Source organism: Ovis aries, chromosome 1 (assembly GCF_016772045.2).
Source record: "Ovis aries strain OAR_USU_Benz2616 breed Rambouillet chromosome 1, ARS-UI_Ramb_v3.0, whole genome shotgun sequence".
In the NCBI taxonomy this organism is placed as follows: domain Eukaryota; kingdom Metazoa; phylum Chordata; class Mammalia; order Artiodactyla; family Bovidae; genus Ovis; species Ovis aries.
Window position 1 is genome coordinate 87687175 of NC_056054.1, and position 14909 is coordinate 87702083.

The following is a 14909-nucleotide window of genomic DNA, read 5'->3' on the forward strand; positions in this document are numbered from 1 at the left end:
ATGCAGATCCTTGGCTGCAGATACACGTGTACTATACTGAACACATACGTGACTGGTTATGTCACAAGTCTCCCAGACTCAGTGCCCAGTGTTAAGGCCTTCAAGCCTTCTTTAGGTTTTGTCCCCTTCACATGTCCAACTCAGTGAAGGGCATACATTATCCTCCGTGCTGTCCAAGCCAGCATCCTAGGACTCCATGATTCCCTGTCTCCCTGATATTCAGTTACTCTACAGTCTTAACAATATCTCTTCAATATTGCTCAGATCTGTATTTTTTCTTAAAAGTCCTCCAAAGTCCCTGCCCATCTCTCCAACTTCATATTTATCACCTTGTTTATTCATGAATGTGTCCATCAGTCCATCCATCCGCCCATCTTCCAGCAGGTATTTATTGAGTGCGTTCTGTGTTTTGGCTGCTGATCAGGGAACTTGGCTTATAGTGGTGAATAAACAGACCCAGCAAATGGCCCTGTGCTCATAGAACATTCAGTCCAGAGAGACAGGCTGAATACAGAAAACAGTCATGCAGATTATACAGTTATAAAGTATGGTAAGTCAGAATGAGACCTTTAAAATAAAAAAAAGGAGGGAGCTCCTGAAGGATATGTTATTTCCTGGGTTTTTCACTCACCTTTTCAGGAGTTCATCTATTCTAGAAAAGCAGACTTATACAGGCACGAAAGTATCATCATCCAAGTACCCACCTTACTACTGTGGCTGATTGGCCTGAGTTAATTATTAACATTTTGCGGACCCAAAATGTTTTATGTGTGTGCTTAAGAGTAGCACCACACCCCAAAAAGTGTGCGTGCCCAGTCACTTCAATTATGTCCAACTCTTTGTGACCCTATGGACTGTAGCCCGCCACGCCATGCTCTATCTCTGGGATTCTCCAGGCAAGAACACTGGAATGGATTGCCATGCCCTGCTCCAGGGGATCATCCCAACCCAGCGATCAAACCCACGTCTCCTGTGTCTCCTGCATTGCAGGCAGATTCTTTATCCACTGAGCCACCAGAGAAGCCCATAAAAAGTGAGAGATTGTTTACTAATCTCATTATTAGACAACTGTTCTTAGCAGCCACTAAATTTGATAACTTCCTATCCTCAGAGCATAATGCAGGAAAAAGTGGGAGAACTCAAGGTCCTCACCAATAACGCCTGTTCTGCAAAGCTTGGGATGTGAGGAGGTGGCCCAGCCACAGGAAGGCTCTCAGACTTAGTGTATCCTTGTTTTCCTTTTTAGTGACACTTCTGGGAGGAAGGAAAAAAGATTCTGTGTTCTTTAGTAATGAAACTAATGTTTAACAAATAGTCCTTAGGTTATGAGTTTTGTATTATGTAAATCCTGGCTGAGGACCTCTGCCTTCCTCCTTTCCCACTCTCTGTCATGATGGAGGAGGTGTGGTCCTTCTATACTGTGGGCTGCAGGTTAGTTAGAAGTCACCAGGACCTGCACTCCCCTCCTTGGACGCTTCTTACTGTAGGACTGGGCCGAGGAGGAAGATCAGGAGGGAAGGATATCTTTGTTGAGGACATGGCATCCTGGAACTGGTGCCACACTCAGGGTTTAAGGTATGGCAGTGAAGGTATTCATCAATCCCATCAGGATGACCATGCCGATTCATATCACCACAATCTCACATAACAACCCCCAGAGCTTCTGGGAGGATGAGGGAAAGAAGTTAATTAAAAAAGAGTTGGATCTGCTTATGAATGAAGGGAAAAAATCAGGCTCCAGCTTCAGGATTCACAACCCTGTCTTCCTTTCCAGACATGTCAGAAATATACATTGGGCCTAACTCTGGCATAAGTTTTGGATGGTGGGGATGGGTTGGGAAGTGGACACCAGGCAGAACACTAGGAGAGAAGGAAGTTGCTCGCAGCAGTTACATGTTTACTTGACTGAGCTCGGAATCCCCTCCCTGCCCACCCTGGCAGAAGCAAATTTTAGCAGTTTCTAGTGCTATTTCCAGAGAAGGCAATGACACCCCACTCCAGTACTCTTGCCTGGAAAATCCCATGGATGGAGGAGCCTGGTGGGCTGCTGTCCATGGGGTCGCTAAGAGTCGGACACGACTGAGCAACTTCACTTTCACTTTTCACTTTTATGCATTGGAGAAAGAAATGGCAACCCACTCCAGTGTTCTTGCCTGGAGAATCCCAGGGATGGGGGAGCCTGGTGGGCTGCTGTCTATGGGGTTGCACAGAGTCGGACACGACTGAAGCGACTTAGCAGCTGCAGCAGCAGCAGCAGCAGTGCTATTTCTCGGATGGCTAAATGTGATTGTCCCCAAATCCTAACCGCCATGCAGCCAGGGCAAAGCTGCTAATGGTGGCTGGAGCGTTCTGTAGGTTTAAGGAATGCTGAGGAGGAGTAGGAGACAGGATGGCAGTGTTTCTGGTTTCACTCAAGGAGAACATTTTCAACTTGAAGGTTCATTGGCAGTTCCTGGCCTCACTTGGATCCCCTTTCCATTCAAATGTCAAGGGTCTCATGCGTGATCTTCTTGTTAGGCTGCTCTGAGCCTTTCCCCAGAAAACTTTCTTTCAGGCAGTGGGGAAGGAGAAAGTAAATTACCAGGAAGAAATGAAATACGACCATCCATCCCCAACCTCCATCCAGGGTTTTCTTGTAAGGTTGAAACTTCCTCTTCAGCATGATGCTTCGTTTGTTTTAAATGCAGAAGATCCCTGTGACAAATCCAAGACAGACGTTGGCTTAGTTGACAAACTGATCTGAACTTTATTATATTTTTCTGTGGTATAAAACCACTTATGCCAGGCTTCCCTCATGGCTCAGTGGTGAAGAATCTGCCTGCCATTGCAGGAGACATGGGTTTAATTCCTGGTTCAGGAGGATCCCGCATGCCATGGAGCAACCAAGTCTGTGCACCACAACTACTGAGCGGGTACTCTAGAACTCGAACCTGCAACCACTGAAGCCTGTCCACCCTAGAGCCCATGCCCCACAACAAGAGAAGCCACTGCAAGGAGAAGCTTATGTGCTGCAACTAGAGTGTAACCCCCCACTTGGAGCAATTAGAGAAAGTCCACATGCAGCAATGAAGACCCAGCACACCAAAAATAAATTTTAAAAATTCAAAAACCACTTGTAATTTTTTTCAGCCCACCTCTTTAAGAATAGATGATTTCTTGTCAGCAAATTGGCACTTGCCTGTCAACTAGAAATTGGCATTTTCCAAGAGCCTTTGCCAGCGACTGAACAGCAACAAGGGCATTTGCCATCTGCCTCTGGAGCTTGAACCCTGTGCTACTGTAGCTGTTAGCCTTCAACACCCCCTGAAGGAATGCAAGGTGGAATGAGGCCTCTGTGCTCCAGGGAATCTGGTGGAGCAGGTCTTTAGATAGATATTTTTAGGAACTGATTTTATGATCCCAATCCTTAACATCTCTTCAGATCTAGAAAATCACTAAATCCCATCTTGATGACTTCAGGTTCTTGTGACTAGCAGAAGACTTTTTGTAAAGTAAGCACTTGATTGCATTGAACTCCCCTCTTCACCAAAATCATATATGGACCTTCACTGACCGCCTCTTTGGAGCAGTCTCAGAGCTAGCTGAGGTGCCATCTCCCAGGCTGCTGTCCTCATTTTGCCCCAGATAAAACTTGCAACTCTCAAGTTGTACATCTTTTTAGTCAACACTTCTGATGTCTAACGTTGTTTTTAGGCTCTCTGATCTCAACCTCACAAATACAAGCAAGGCTTTGCACCATTTGGGGAATATTTGTGGAGGTCTGCTGCCTGACTTCCCCTGGAATTCCAGAGTGCTGACAGCTCTCTTGCAGTATGTCCTTACTTAACATAAGACTGCCCAACTAGACTCCCCTTAATCCTTGTTTATTCCGTAGTCACGAACCAGGCAGAACCATGGGAAAAAATAGAAAAAGGTAACAAAAGGCTGTGATATGAAGGACATCAAAACCACCACAGAAATCTCTCTCACACCAGTGTGCTGCTGCTGCTGCTGCTAAGTCGCTTCAGTCGTGTCCAACTCTGCAACCCCATAGATGCAGCCCACCAGGCTCTGCCGTCCCTGGGATTCTCCAGGCAAGAACACTGGAGTGGGTTGCCATTTCCTTCTCCAGTGCATGAAAGTGGAAAGTGAGAATGGCCTCTAAAATATGACCAGTTCACTTCAGGCAGGAACTGCAAAGGAGTTGATTGCCAAGTCTGACCTCATTGATTGCTGGGTGGTCACTCCTCACACTGTCCTCCCCCCAGGTCTGAAGTCAAATCCTAGGGCAAAATTGTGTATCACCCTCTGGTCCTCTGGGTAGTAAGCTCTTAAAATTAGAGAAATTTTCAAAGGAATGGGGAACTTCAGGTTTGGATATTCCCTTTCACAGCAGTTGCTGAAATGAAAATATTCTTAGGGACTAAATAGACATGACAACCGGAGAAGGCAGTGGCACCGCACTCCAGTACTCTTGCCTGGAAAATCCCATGGGCGGAGGAGCCTGGTGGGCTGCTGTCCATGGGGTCGCTAAGAGTCAGACACGACTGAGCGACTTCGCTTTCACTTTTCACTTTCATGCGCTGGAGAAGGAAATGGCAACCCACTCCACTGTTCTTACCTGGAGAATCCCAGGGACGGAGGAGCCTGGTGGGCTGCCATCTATGGGGTCACACAGAGTCGGACCCGACTGAAGTGACTTATCAGCTTAGCAGCAGACATGACAACAAAGGGCAATGACTTCCCTGAGTGGATTCCAGGCCTGTAAAAAGTTGGAAAGGACTTTGGGAACTGAGTTGGGGAAATTTGAATAAGGACTGTATAGTAGACCAGGTTAGACCTCTTGGTGATTGTAGTCTCGTGGTTCTGTCAGAGAATGTGCTTGTTCTTAGGAGATGTGTGCTAAAATGCTCAGGAGTGAAATGTCATGTCTTCTACCTTCACACAAGTGGTTCAATGAAATAAATACATAAAAAGAGAAATAGCAAAAGGAAAATGTAAATATTCTGAGAGACGGAGTAGCAGTCTTTATTTGCCACTGGCAGATAGGCAGGCAGTCTGTTTCTTCCTGGAAAAGAGAATCTGCCGGCAGAGTGTGGGGCACAACTGTCTGGTGAGCAGGCTGTGCGGGAAGAGATGCTGGTCATTCAAAACATTATGAAGAACAAACTCCAACACACAACCCCATTTTCATCCTACCTTTGATGTGGCGTTCAGCAAGGGAATCCTCCACAGACTTGAAGCAATCTGGGAAGAAAAGTTATACGGTTTTCCAGAATGTCGCTCTTTTTCTAAAGCATTTCATTCTGCTGCCCTGTGAAAACAAGCAAGCAGTGTAAGAGCTCAGGGCTAGAGCCAACTTAGACACTCCTGCTGATGGACTTTACTTCCTGAGGGGAGGAGGGGAGACTGGGATTTGACATTATACTAGGCCCTTCCCTCCACCCACCCTGACCCAGAAGATAGACTTGTTCACCATGATCTCAAAAACAAGCACCAGAGTAAACCAAGTAGAAAATCCTTTGGATAACTATTGTTAAACTAGGAGGCCAACACACTGAGGTGGCTCTAATGCCAAGTCAGCCTATGAAAGCAAACCAGAAATTGAAACAGGGCTACAAAATAGAAACCTGAAGATGACCAGTCACAATCAGCCAGGAATTAAGCTTTGACCCATCAATAACTTCCTTACTTTGCTTCTGCCTTCTCTCTGTAAAAACCTCTCCCTGGGCTCCAGACAGTGGAGCACTCCCAATATCTAGTTACTGCGCAGTTTGAGCTGATTTTTGTTCAAATAATTAGTTCTGGTATCAGAAGAGGGAGCAAAGGAAGGAGACCCTGAGGAGCCCAAGGTCGATACCCAGTGAGCCCACTGGGCTCACTGCTGTCTCATTGCCTCTGGAGGTGGGGGTTGGCCCTTCCCCCATCCCAGCTCTGCAGCTTTTGCTTCATGAACCATCAGGCCTTATTTGAGCATTACTTTTTCCGGACTGCATTCAGAAACTGGCTGGAGTTGCCCTGGGTCCAGGGTTGGGTTGGACTGAAACTGGGATGGTCCTGTGTGAGGCCTCAGGTGAATAAAATTTTAAGGGTGACAAATAGGCTAAACTTACCAAAGATAATCTTGTATTACAGTGGCCACAGTGGAAAGCTTTTAACCTAGATAAGTTTATCCACTTATGAGGTGCTCTAGACTAAAAGGGGCTCAGCCAAGCACTTTAAGAGTAGAAGGAAAATTATTTTTTCTCCCCTACAATTTTGTTGCTAGAAGCGTACCCCTTCCAGGGCCCAAGAGTGGACTCTTGTCTAACACTTAGAAATTAATAGTCTAAGGAGACACATATGCTGACAAAGTAAGAGACTATTGGGAAGGGGCACTTGGGCAGAGAGCTGCAGGATAAGGAAACAAGGAGAGCTCCTTTGCCACATGGCTTACAGTCTCAGGTTTTATGGTGATGGGGTTAGTTCCTGGATTGTCTCTGGCTAACACCTTTGACTCAAGATCCTTCCTGGTGGCACTCTCATTGTTCAGCCAAGATGGATTCCAGCCAGGATTCTGGGAGGTTGGTAGGACATATGGACTGGGGTCTTCTCTCACCTTTTGATGTTTCTCAAATATTTCTGGTTGTTGGTAGCTTGTTCTGCATTCCTTACCCGGATTTCTTATTTAAGCTAACTCATGCAAGTGATTACTGTGGTGCCAGGACAGGGCAGGCGGTTTTAGTCAGTGGTTCCCCAAGTTTCTAGTGGCCAGGATGAGACCTGCTGGGACACCCCACTTGCTTGAGAGCCTGCTGATGAGATCCTGGGAAAACTGGCAGAAGCCCCAAAAGGGTGAGAATTCTTACCAAAGTCAGTTCTGGACCACCACCTATGGTGCAGTTTTACAGAGTTCCTTCCATTCTAGATTCAGAGTGGCAGGAGAAAAAAAATTAGATCTTTGAATGGTGGCTTGTGAATTTTCATTTACATCCGCATTGATGATTGGATTCTTCCCCTCCCCAGTGTGAGGAACACACCAACCCAAACTCAGACTTGGAGACAGAAGGTGAGTGGGAAGCAAAGCTTTAATGATGGTCTTGCAAGATTACAATGAGCAATTTGTCCCTAGCACGTAAGTCCCTCCCCCAGTTCCTCATTAGATAGGTACTATGGAGTAAGCAGTCTTCCCAGACATCATGTAGCTTTATCTCCTTCCACTTTATGGGCTGGCCCCTTGATATCTTGTTTCTTCCTTTCTCGAGCACCTATTCCTTCTCACATGTATGGATGTGAGAGCTGGACCATAAGGAAAGCGGAGCACCAAAGAATTGACACTTTTGAACTGTGGTGTTGGAGAAGACTCTTCAGAGTCCCTTGGACTCCAAGGAAAACAAACCAGTCAATCCTAAAGGAAATTAGTCCTGAATATTTATTGGAAGGACTGATGCTGAAGCTGGAGCTCCAATAGTTTGGCCACCTGATGCAAAGAGCTGACTCATTGGAAAAGACTGTGCTGCTGGGAAAGATTGAGGGCAGGAGGAGAAGGGGCAACAGAGGATGAGATGGTTGGATGGTATCACCGACTCGGTGGACATGAGTTTGAGCAAGCTGCAGGAGTTGGTGATAGACAGGGAAGCCTGGGGTGCTGCAGTCCATGGGGTGGCATGATGTTTTGAATTCACCAATAGGATAAACAAGTGCAAAAATACTAGGCATCCTGCCCTCCCTTTGCCTGCACTTTTCAGTTTTGTAACCCAGCTCTTGGCTATTACATCAGCAAGCTGTCACTCAAAGCTAGCTATTCTTGAAAATGGTCCATTTTTAAGTTTTTATTTCTTACACCCAGGGACTGCTATTTCTTTCTCATTTATCTTGTTTTGCGTTGAGACCTTGACTTGGCTTTCTGCCCATCAGAGCTTGCAGGTTGGCAGCTCTGTATCTGTGCAGGCAGCTCAGCTGTCATGTTGGAGGCCCCCAAAATATGGCTGGACGGGAATGTGGGTGGCACCCTGTTTATAGCTAGTATCCACTGTCACCCTCTCTCAGGGGTATTGTCTAAGTCTGTCTTTGGCCATCTTTGGGAGTGGCTCTGGATCTTGCGGATGAGGGAGTAATATCTTTTTCATCTTCTTTGGGAATGCCTCTTGCATCCGTGATTAAGCCATGGTTTTGGTTTTGATTCATTTGATATGGATACCTTTGGTTTAAAAGTAAAAGAAAGTTTTGTTTGGTATTACCAGGAATATTTACTGTTTGCCCCAACTAAAATGTGTTAGTAAGATATTTCAAAGGATTTTTTAGTGAGCTCCATGGTTAGAAGTTGGCCACATTGGAAGCTGATATTCAGAGTATGATAGGAACATTTTTTAGGCCTTCTTCCCTAAGCTGAAGGGAAACTGTGTACCCAGAGAAAAAGAAAAACATTCTGAAGCCACTCTGGAAGGATTTACTAAACCATTCAAAAGAGGCACAGCCCTAAATCTGGAACAGAGGAATCTTTTAATTTTCATTTTAGTTGAGAATCTCCCTGACATGAAGAAGCAAACTGAAGATAATATAGTTGGATGGGTGGGTTCTTTGGGCCTCTTCATATCATTTAGCTTGCAACCCAGTTCTTTGAGGAATTAAGAACAACTAAAAATCATTCTTAAAAATCAAGTCTTGACAAGAACAGAAATGTAGCTCTAGAAATAATGAAAAGCCCACCTATCCTTTTTACCAATCTCGAAACCTCCCCATTCAGTTCAAAAGGCTTGCAGATGTTATAAAACATCTGGATTTAAGGAATCAGGGTCCTTCTTGGTGGAACTTAACATCTTTCTTCTGTGCCTTAGAGCTTGGAGATGTAAGTATTCTAGATCTCAAGAGACATTTCTTTGAAATGTAGATCTCAGGAAGGTGATTTTTATTAGAAGGACAAAAACTGTGTGTAGGGCAATTTGGAAACTAGGAAAAAGTTACACTAAGTTAAATTTTGGATATTTGTTGACTATCTAGATCATTTCCAAATAAGATAAAATATTGAAACCTTAATTATCGAACACAGATTTACCTACTTTTGATTTTGTATTTACTTTGGCTTCTTATCACAGAGGAACTAAAGATCACTGATGTCTCCTGCACTGGTAGGTGGATTCTTTACCACTGAGCCCCAGACCCTTATTTCAAAGATATTTGGGTTTATTGGCAAACATGTTTTATGCCACGTTGAAAATTTTACTATGAGGAAAAATATATTTCTTGAAATTATGAAATATATTTATAAATGTGCCAATCCACAGAATGCTAGTGTAACAGACAGTCTACAATTGCTTACTTCTTTTTAGTTTCTACTAGAAAGTAAGGATTCTAAGGTTTATAAATGCTAATCATTATATGTAATTAAAAACCACTTAGAAATACAAGGGTGAAAGGAAACAACTGTGTGTGTAAAGTAAGAAGGAAGGTAAAATGTGTCTGGAGGGTAAGGAAAGGTATGGAAGGACTTTATTAAAAAGTCTTTTTGTCATTTACAGAGACTTATTTACTGATGCTTTCACAGAAGTCCCTCTTTGTCTTGAGAGATTCATGGAAAGATCTAGAATACAGGTTTCTGATAAGTTTAAGATCATAAAAGTGAACTGGGTAAGAATTTTCAAAGCTAAGGAAAAAGACAGGATTCAATATCAATAAGAATTAATAACATGATTAAATGAACTGATGATAATTTTTTAACAACTTTTTCTTTGAAATACTGCTAATTCATTAATGTTTTGTTTTCCAGATTTAACAAAACCTTGTTCTGTCTTAAACTACTTATGACTTCAGGCAATTTGGTAAAGTGTACCTTGGTAAACAAAAGTGAAACATTCACTTTTTTTCCCTACCTGATCCCTCCAGAATTTGGAAATTTGTTACATATTCTTATTTTCATGGCAATACTGTGATTTACATAAGCCCAATAAGAATATGTCCTTATAACAGGACACAGTTGAAAGCATTGTATATTACCAAGGCTTTGATTAGAATGTCATGTTTGAGAATATACATAAAATCAGATATGACCAGACAGTTTTAAGGAACTAAGGTTGAATTTATGGATGCAATAAAGCTCCTAAAGAAAAACTGACCTGGCATCTTGTTTACAGGGTTCCTAGAAACTTTACCAGTTAAGTAAGAATGGTCACTTCCTGGCAGGCCCAGGAACCTCAGGATATCTTGGGAACCTCAAGAAGAGAGGATTTCACCCAAATCTGTAGGTATTCTAGATACAGTCTGAAATGACAAATTCTTGATTTGGCTTCTTAAGCTGGAGAGCCTTAAAAGTTCAATCTAAGATTCCTTATTAAAAGTTCTAGCAAAAAAAAAAAAGTTCTAGAATAAGAGCTTTTTAAAAGAAACTGTATGGTCAATTACTATTCTTACTGCACCTCTGAAAATAATCAGGCCAAGTTTAATGAGACTAGACTTATTCTGCAAACAAGTTAGTCTTACTATGATGGGAGTGATTGCAAAAAAATTAAATTTCAATTGAAAAGTATAATAGAAAAAAAAAGAAAAGTATAATAGAATCTTGTGGGTATCACATTCTAGTCCTATTCATTGTTTTTGAGCTTTTGTTAAATACCTGTAAACTAAGCTGAATCCTGAATTGTTCTAGTTTTCTAGTTTTGTTCTAGTTTTCTCAAATATCTAGTTATTCTCCAAACTAAGATTTCCAATTTTCTCCCACCCTTCTGATTTGAAATCACTAAGAACAAAGGTTGCCCTTGAACCTCCTTAGAAGGTACCACACCAAGTCAGTAATAAAACTTCAGAGCCTTAAACCTTGGGTCCCTATCTCCCAATTAAAAAGGGCTCCTCCGGACTCCGAGAACTGTGCACTAACTGGAGACCTAAAATTAAAATTGGCTTATGGAAGTTCCTCCCCAGAAGCAGATAGCATCTTGAGGTGGACAGCTCTCCCAAGATCATGGATCAAGATCTTCATCTCCTATTTGAAACCATTATTCATTTTGCCTTTTCACTACTTTCTTTCTCTCTGTTAATGCCTGGGAAGACAATGCTTCTCTGGCAACTCACTGAATCTTGCTAAAGCCATACCTACACAACAAAAGTCCCTAGGCTTTTGGTAAGATGATTTGAGACAGTAGAATTGCTTTAAATTACTTGTTGGCTAAACCAGGAAGAGTCTGTGCCATGGCAAACCTCCCGCTATACCTGGATCAACACCTCTGGTACTGTAGCGAATACAAGAAGTTGATAAGTCACTTGGCTAAAGCAGAAGGAGGCCACTAGAAACTTAAGGTGGCTCTAGTGCTATGTGGCCTACACAAACAAACCCAAACCTAAGCCTGTAAATGCTTAAAGATTCTGAAACTAAAACCTAGAGACAGGCAATCACACACAGCTGAAACTCCAATACTTTGGCCACCTGATGCAAAGAACTGACTCATTAGAAAAGACTCTGATGCTGGGAAAGATTGAAGGCAGGAGAAGGGAACAACAGAGGAAGAGATGGTTGGATGGCATCACTGATTCGATGGACATGAGTTTGAGCAAACTCTGGGAATTGGTAATGGACAGGAAAGCCTGGTATGCTGCAGTCCATGTGGTCACAAACAGTTGAACATGACTGAGTGTCTGAACTGAACTGAACTAGGCTTTAAGCTGTAGCCAATCAATAATTGCCTTGCTTTGCTTCTGCTCCTACTTAAGTGACAAAGCAAAACAAGATATAGCAAGCATACATTTGTTCCCAAGCATGTAAGCTGTTGTTTTTTGAAATACAAGCCTCTCCCTAAACTCCTGATGATAGACTGCTCCTGACCTCTTCAGGTTTGTTCGTGCCCGCTTCAAATATTTTTTTACTCAAAAAAACTCTTTATCACTTTAAATATGCTTCGATTTATCTTTTAACTCTATGCTCAAGGCAGGGGGTGGGGCCCCAGAGTTGGGAAATAGTTTCTTCTTTTTTTTTGCAAAGATAATTATCAGTTATTTGGCAAGAACTTAAGAGCAACACATAGAGAATAACAGTTTGTTATTGTTCAGTCGCTCAGTTGTGCCGGACTCTTTGTGACCCCATGGACTGCAGCACGCCAGGCTTCCCTGTCGATCACCATCTCCTGGAGTTTGCTCAAACTCATGTCCATTGTGTCGGTGATGCCATCCAACCATCTCATCCTCTGTTGTCCCCTTCTCCTCCTTCCTTCAACCTTTCACAGCATCAGGATCTTTTCCAATGAGTCAGTTCTTCACATCAGGTGGCCAAAGTATTGGAGCTTCAGCTTCAGCATCAGTCCTTCTAATGAATATTCAGGGTTGATTTCCTGTAATTGACTGATTTGATCTTGCAGTCCAAGGGACTCTCAAGAGTATGACCATGCTTCCTGAGAATTGTTAACGACAAGAAAAATGCTCCTACTTAAGTGACAAAGCAAAACAAGATATAGCAAGCATACATTTGTTCCCAAGCATGTAAGCTGTTGTTTTTTGAAATACAAGTAATACAGTAAAATAATATAAACCATCACTTGCTGGTGGGATGAATGACTACCTTTCTTGTATGTTCGCATTGTCTAAAGAATACCTAAAAAAATCCCTAAAGAATGTCTAAAGAAAATACTGCCTGTACAAATAATACATTTAAACTTGGAAATTAAGTCAACATGGTATTTTTGAAGAAAATCAAGCAGAAGAATGAACAAGGCCCATGAATTCTTTAAGAGAAACAGATTTGGAAGACTGCCAGGATGCAGGGAATGAGAAAGAAGTCTAGGCTAATTCCAAGGTCCCAAGCTGGGACAGATACAAAACAAAGAAACAAGGGGAGAGTTGAGTTCTGTTTTGGACCTAAGGAGTTTGAGAAACCTGTAAAGTCCAGTAGAGGTGTATGCTCAGTTGTGTCTGACTCTTGTGACACTATCGACTGTAGCCCACTAGGTCCTCTGTCCATGGAATTTACCAGGCAAGAATACTGGAGTGAGCTGACATTTCCTTCTCCAGAGAGATATAATTTCTGGGCTACAAATGGCAACCTGCAACCTCTCTGTGTGTGCTTCTGTGAAATGACTGAAGATTCTGGTTAGTACTTTGAAGTTCGAAGCCCTGTTTTAATTACTTTTCTATACTTGATTACCTTAACTCCAAACACCTCCTATGAAAGGTATATACTTATAATTTTAATGCAACTTGTTTTTTTCCCATTGCATTTTGGAAATGGTAAAGGCTGAGTCTCCTAGAAAATAACTGGGATAATTCAGTTTTCTTATCCCATTTCCTTCCTCTGCTCCACCCTCCACATCAAAAAGAAAAAAAAAGTAAATAGGAAATTGCCTTTCATCTCCCCAGCACCAACATTCCAGGTTTTAAACCAGAGCGTGTTTTAGGCCAATGTGTGTTTTTCTTGTTTTATCTGGAAAATCTGCACATATTTATGCATGTTCCTTTTTAAAAAGTAAGGGGCTTCTCAGGCTTTTAAAAAGCAGAGCTTTTGTGGTTTGAGAAGATGCCCTCTAAGTGGGCAGTTATGTGTGGTTGGTAGCATGGATCATACTCTAAAAATAACTTTTTAGTAAACATCTGTAAGATTTTTTTGTGGGGGAGGGTTAGGAACTTGTTACTCTTTAAAGCAGGGCTGTCTATGATTCTGATAATAGGATGACAAGAGGCTTTTGTATTGATAGACAGCTCTGATACTGAGGGCGGTGTCCGATTTAAAATGCAGCAGAACAGTGAGTCATTTACTGAAGCTAGGAAAGCTGCAGATATGCTGTAAGAGATGAACCCCTTGAAACACATCTTTCATACAGAAAACTCTGAGGTACAGTGGGAAATGCAAACTTGGTTAGAATCTCAACCTTACCGTTATTTAAGTCTGCAGACTCTGGGCAAGTTACCCTTTCTGACTCTTTCCAGCCGTGTAAAATGTGGCTAATATTTGAAAGTTTGTTGTGAGGACTCTATATAAAGTAACTGCACTTAAATGACCTGCTATTGGTATACTTAGTTCATTAAAAATGGTTCTTATTAATCATGTGGGGCTTAATATCAAGAGCAGAATTCTTAAGCCACCGTTGGAATATTGGTTAAATTCTGACATCTGTACCCAATTGATTTAATAAAGCTTTTAGGATCTTGAACTAAGCATAAATAATTCCCTCAACCTCTGACTTTCTAATTCTTGGCCTTAAAGTTACTCAGCAAGAATGCAGCATGATTTTCCTGTCACCACTGTCAATCCACTGACAAACATATCCCATGAATACTTTTTGGCACTTGGGGACCTAGAGTGTTAATACAGAACTACCAAGATTTTATTTTTAGCTGAATTTTTCTGTCCTCACTCTTTGTGCAGAAGAGTTAAGATTTGGGGAGAGTTCCCACCATTTCTTAAATTATAAGAGTAGGCCACTGGGCTTAATTTAAACTAGCACTGTTTATTTATAGGTGCTTGGTATTTTTGAATATTATTCTGGAGATTTCTTTTTATACTATCAGATATTAAACTGCTAGAGTGCAACAGAAGCTGCATTCAAATTCAACAAAATGAAGACTTTTTAATCTGCTTGTGCACTGTTCTGTTGCTAAGAATGATAAAGGCTGAAAAAGAAGATAGCACGTATTTCGAACAGTAGATTTTCTTCTGGCCAATCATACCTATTTCTGCAGTGATTGGGCTGTTAAAAACAAGGCTCTGTTTAGGTCTTCTGCCCATTTCAACATGTACATGCTATTAGGTGTTAAGATGGATAGCTGGTGAGTAGTTGCTGTATAGCACAAGGAGCCCCGTCTGGCTCTCTGTGATGACCTGGAGGGATGGGGTGAGGAAAGGGAAGGGAGGCTCTGGAGGGAAGGAATTTATTTATAATTATGAATGATTTGCCTTGTTGTATGGGAGAAACCAAGACAAGTAAGACTCGGAGTTAAAATCTTAGGTACAAATGGTGACTGCTAATCCCTTAACT

The 14909-nt window shown here is 42.2% G+C and overlaps 1 protein-coding gene across 4 annotated transcripts in view; it reads right to left on the bottom strand.

Annotated features, from left to right (window-relative positions):
- The window catches only part of SLC16A4 (solute carrier family 16 member 4), a 33149-nt gene extending 27788 nt beyond the window's left edge, over window positions 1-5361 (bottom strand). For 2 of the 4 annotated variants that reach the window (XM_042252148.2, XM_042252140.2), the window contains exons 1-3: window positions 5179-5361; window positions 4601-4741; window positions 2582-2694 (exon numbers count right to left, since the gene is read on the bottom strand). In XM_042252148.2, the coding sequence (XP_042108082.1) occupies window positions 2582-2622 (41 nt within the window). In that variant the 5' untranslated portion in view covers window positions 2623-2694; window positions 4601-4741; window positions 5179-5361. The remainder of the gene's footprint in view (window positions 1-2581; window positions 2695-4600; window positions 4742-5178) is intronic. The other 2 variants (XM_042252144.2, XM_004002305.6) reach the window with 1 other exon arrangement.
- Between the last annotated feature and the right edge of the window lie 9548 nt (window positions 5362-14909).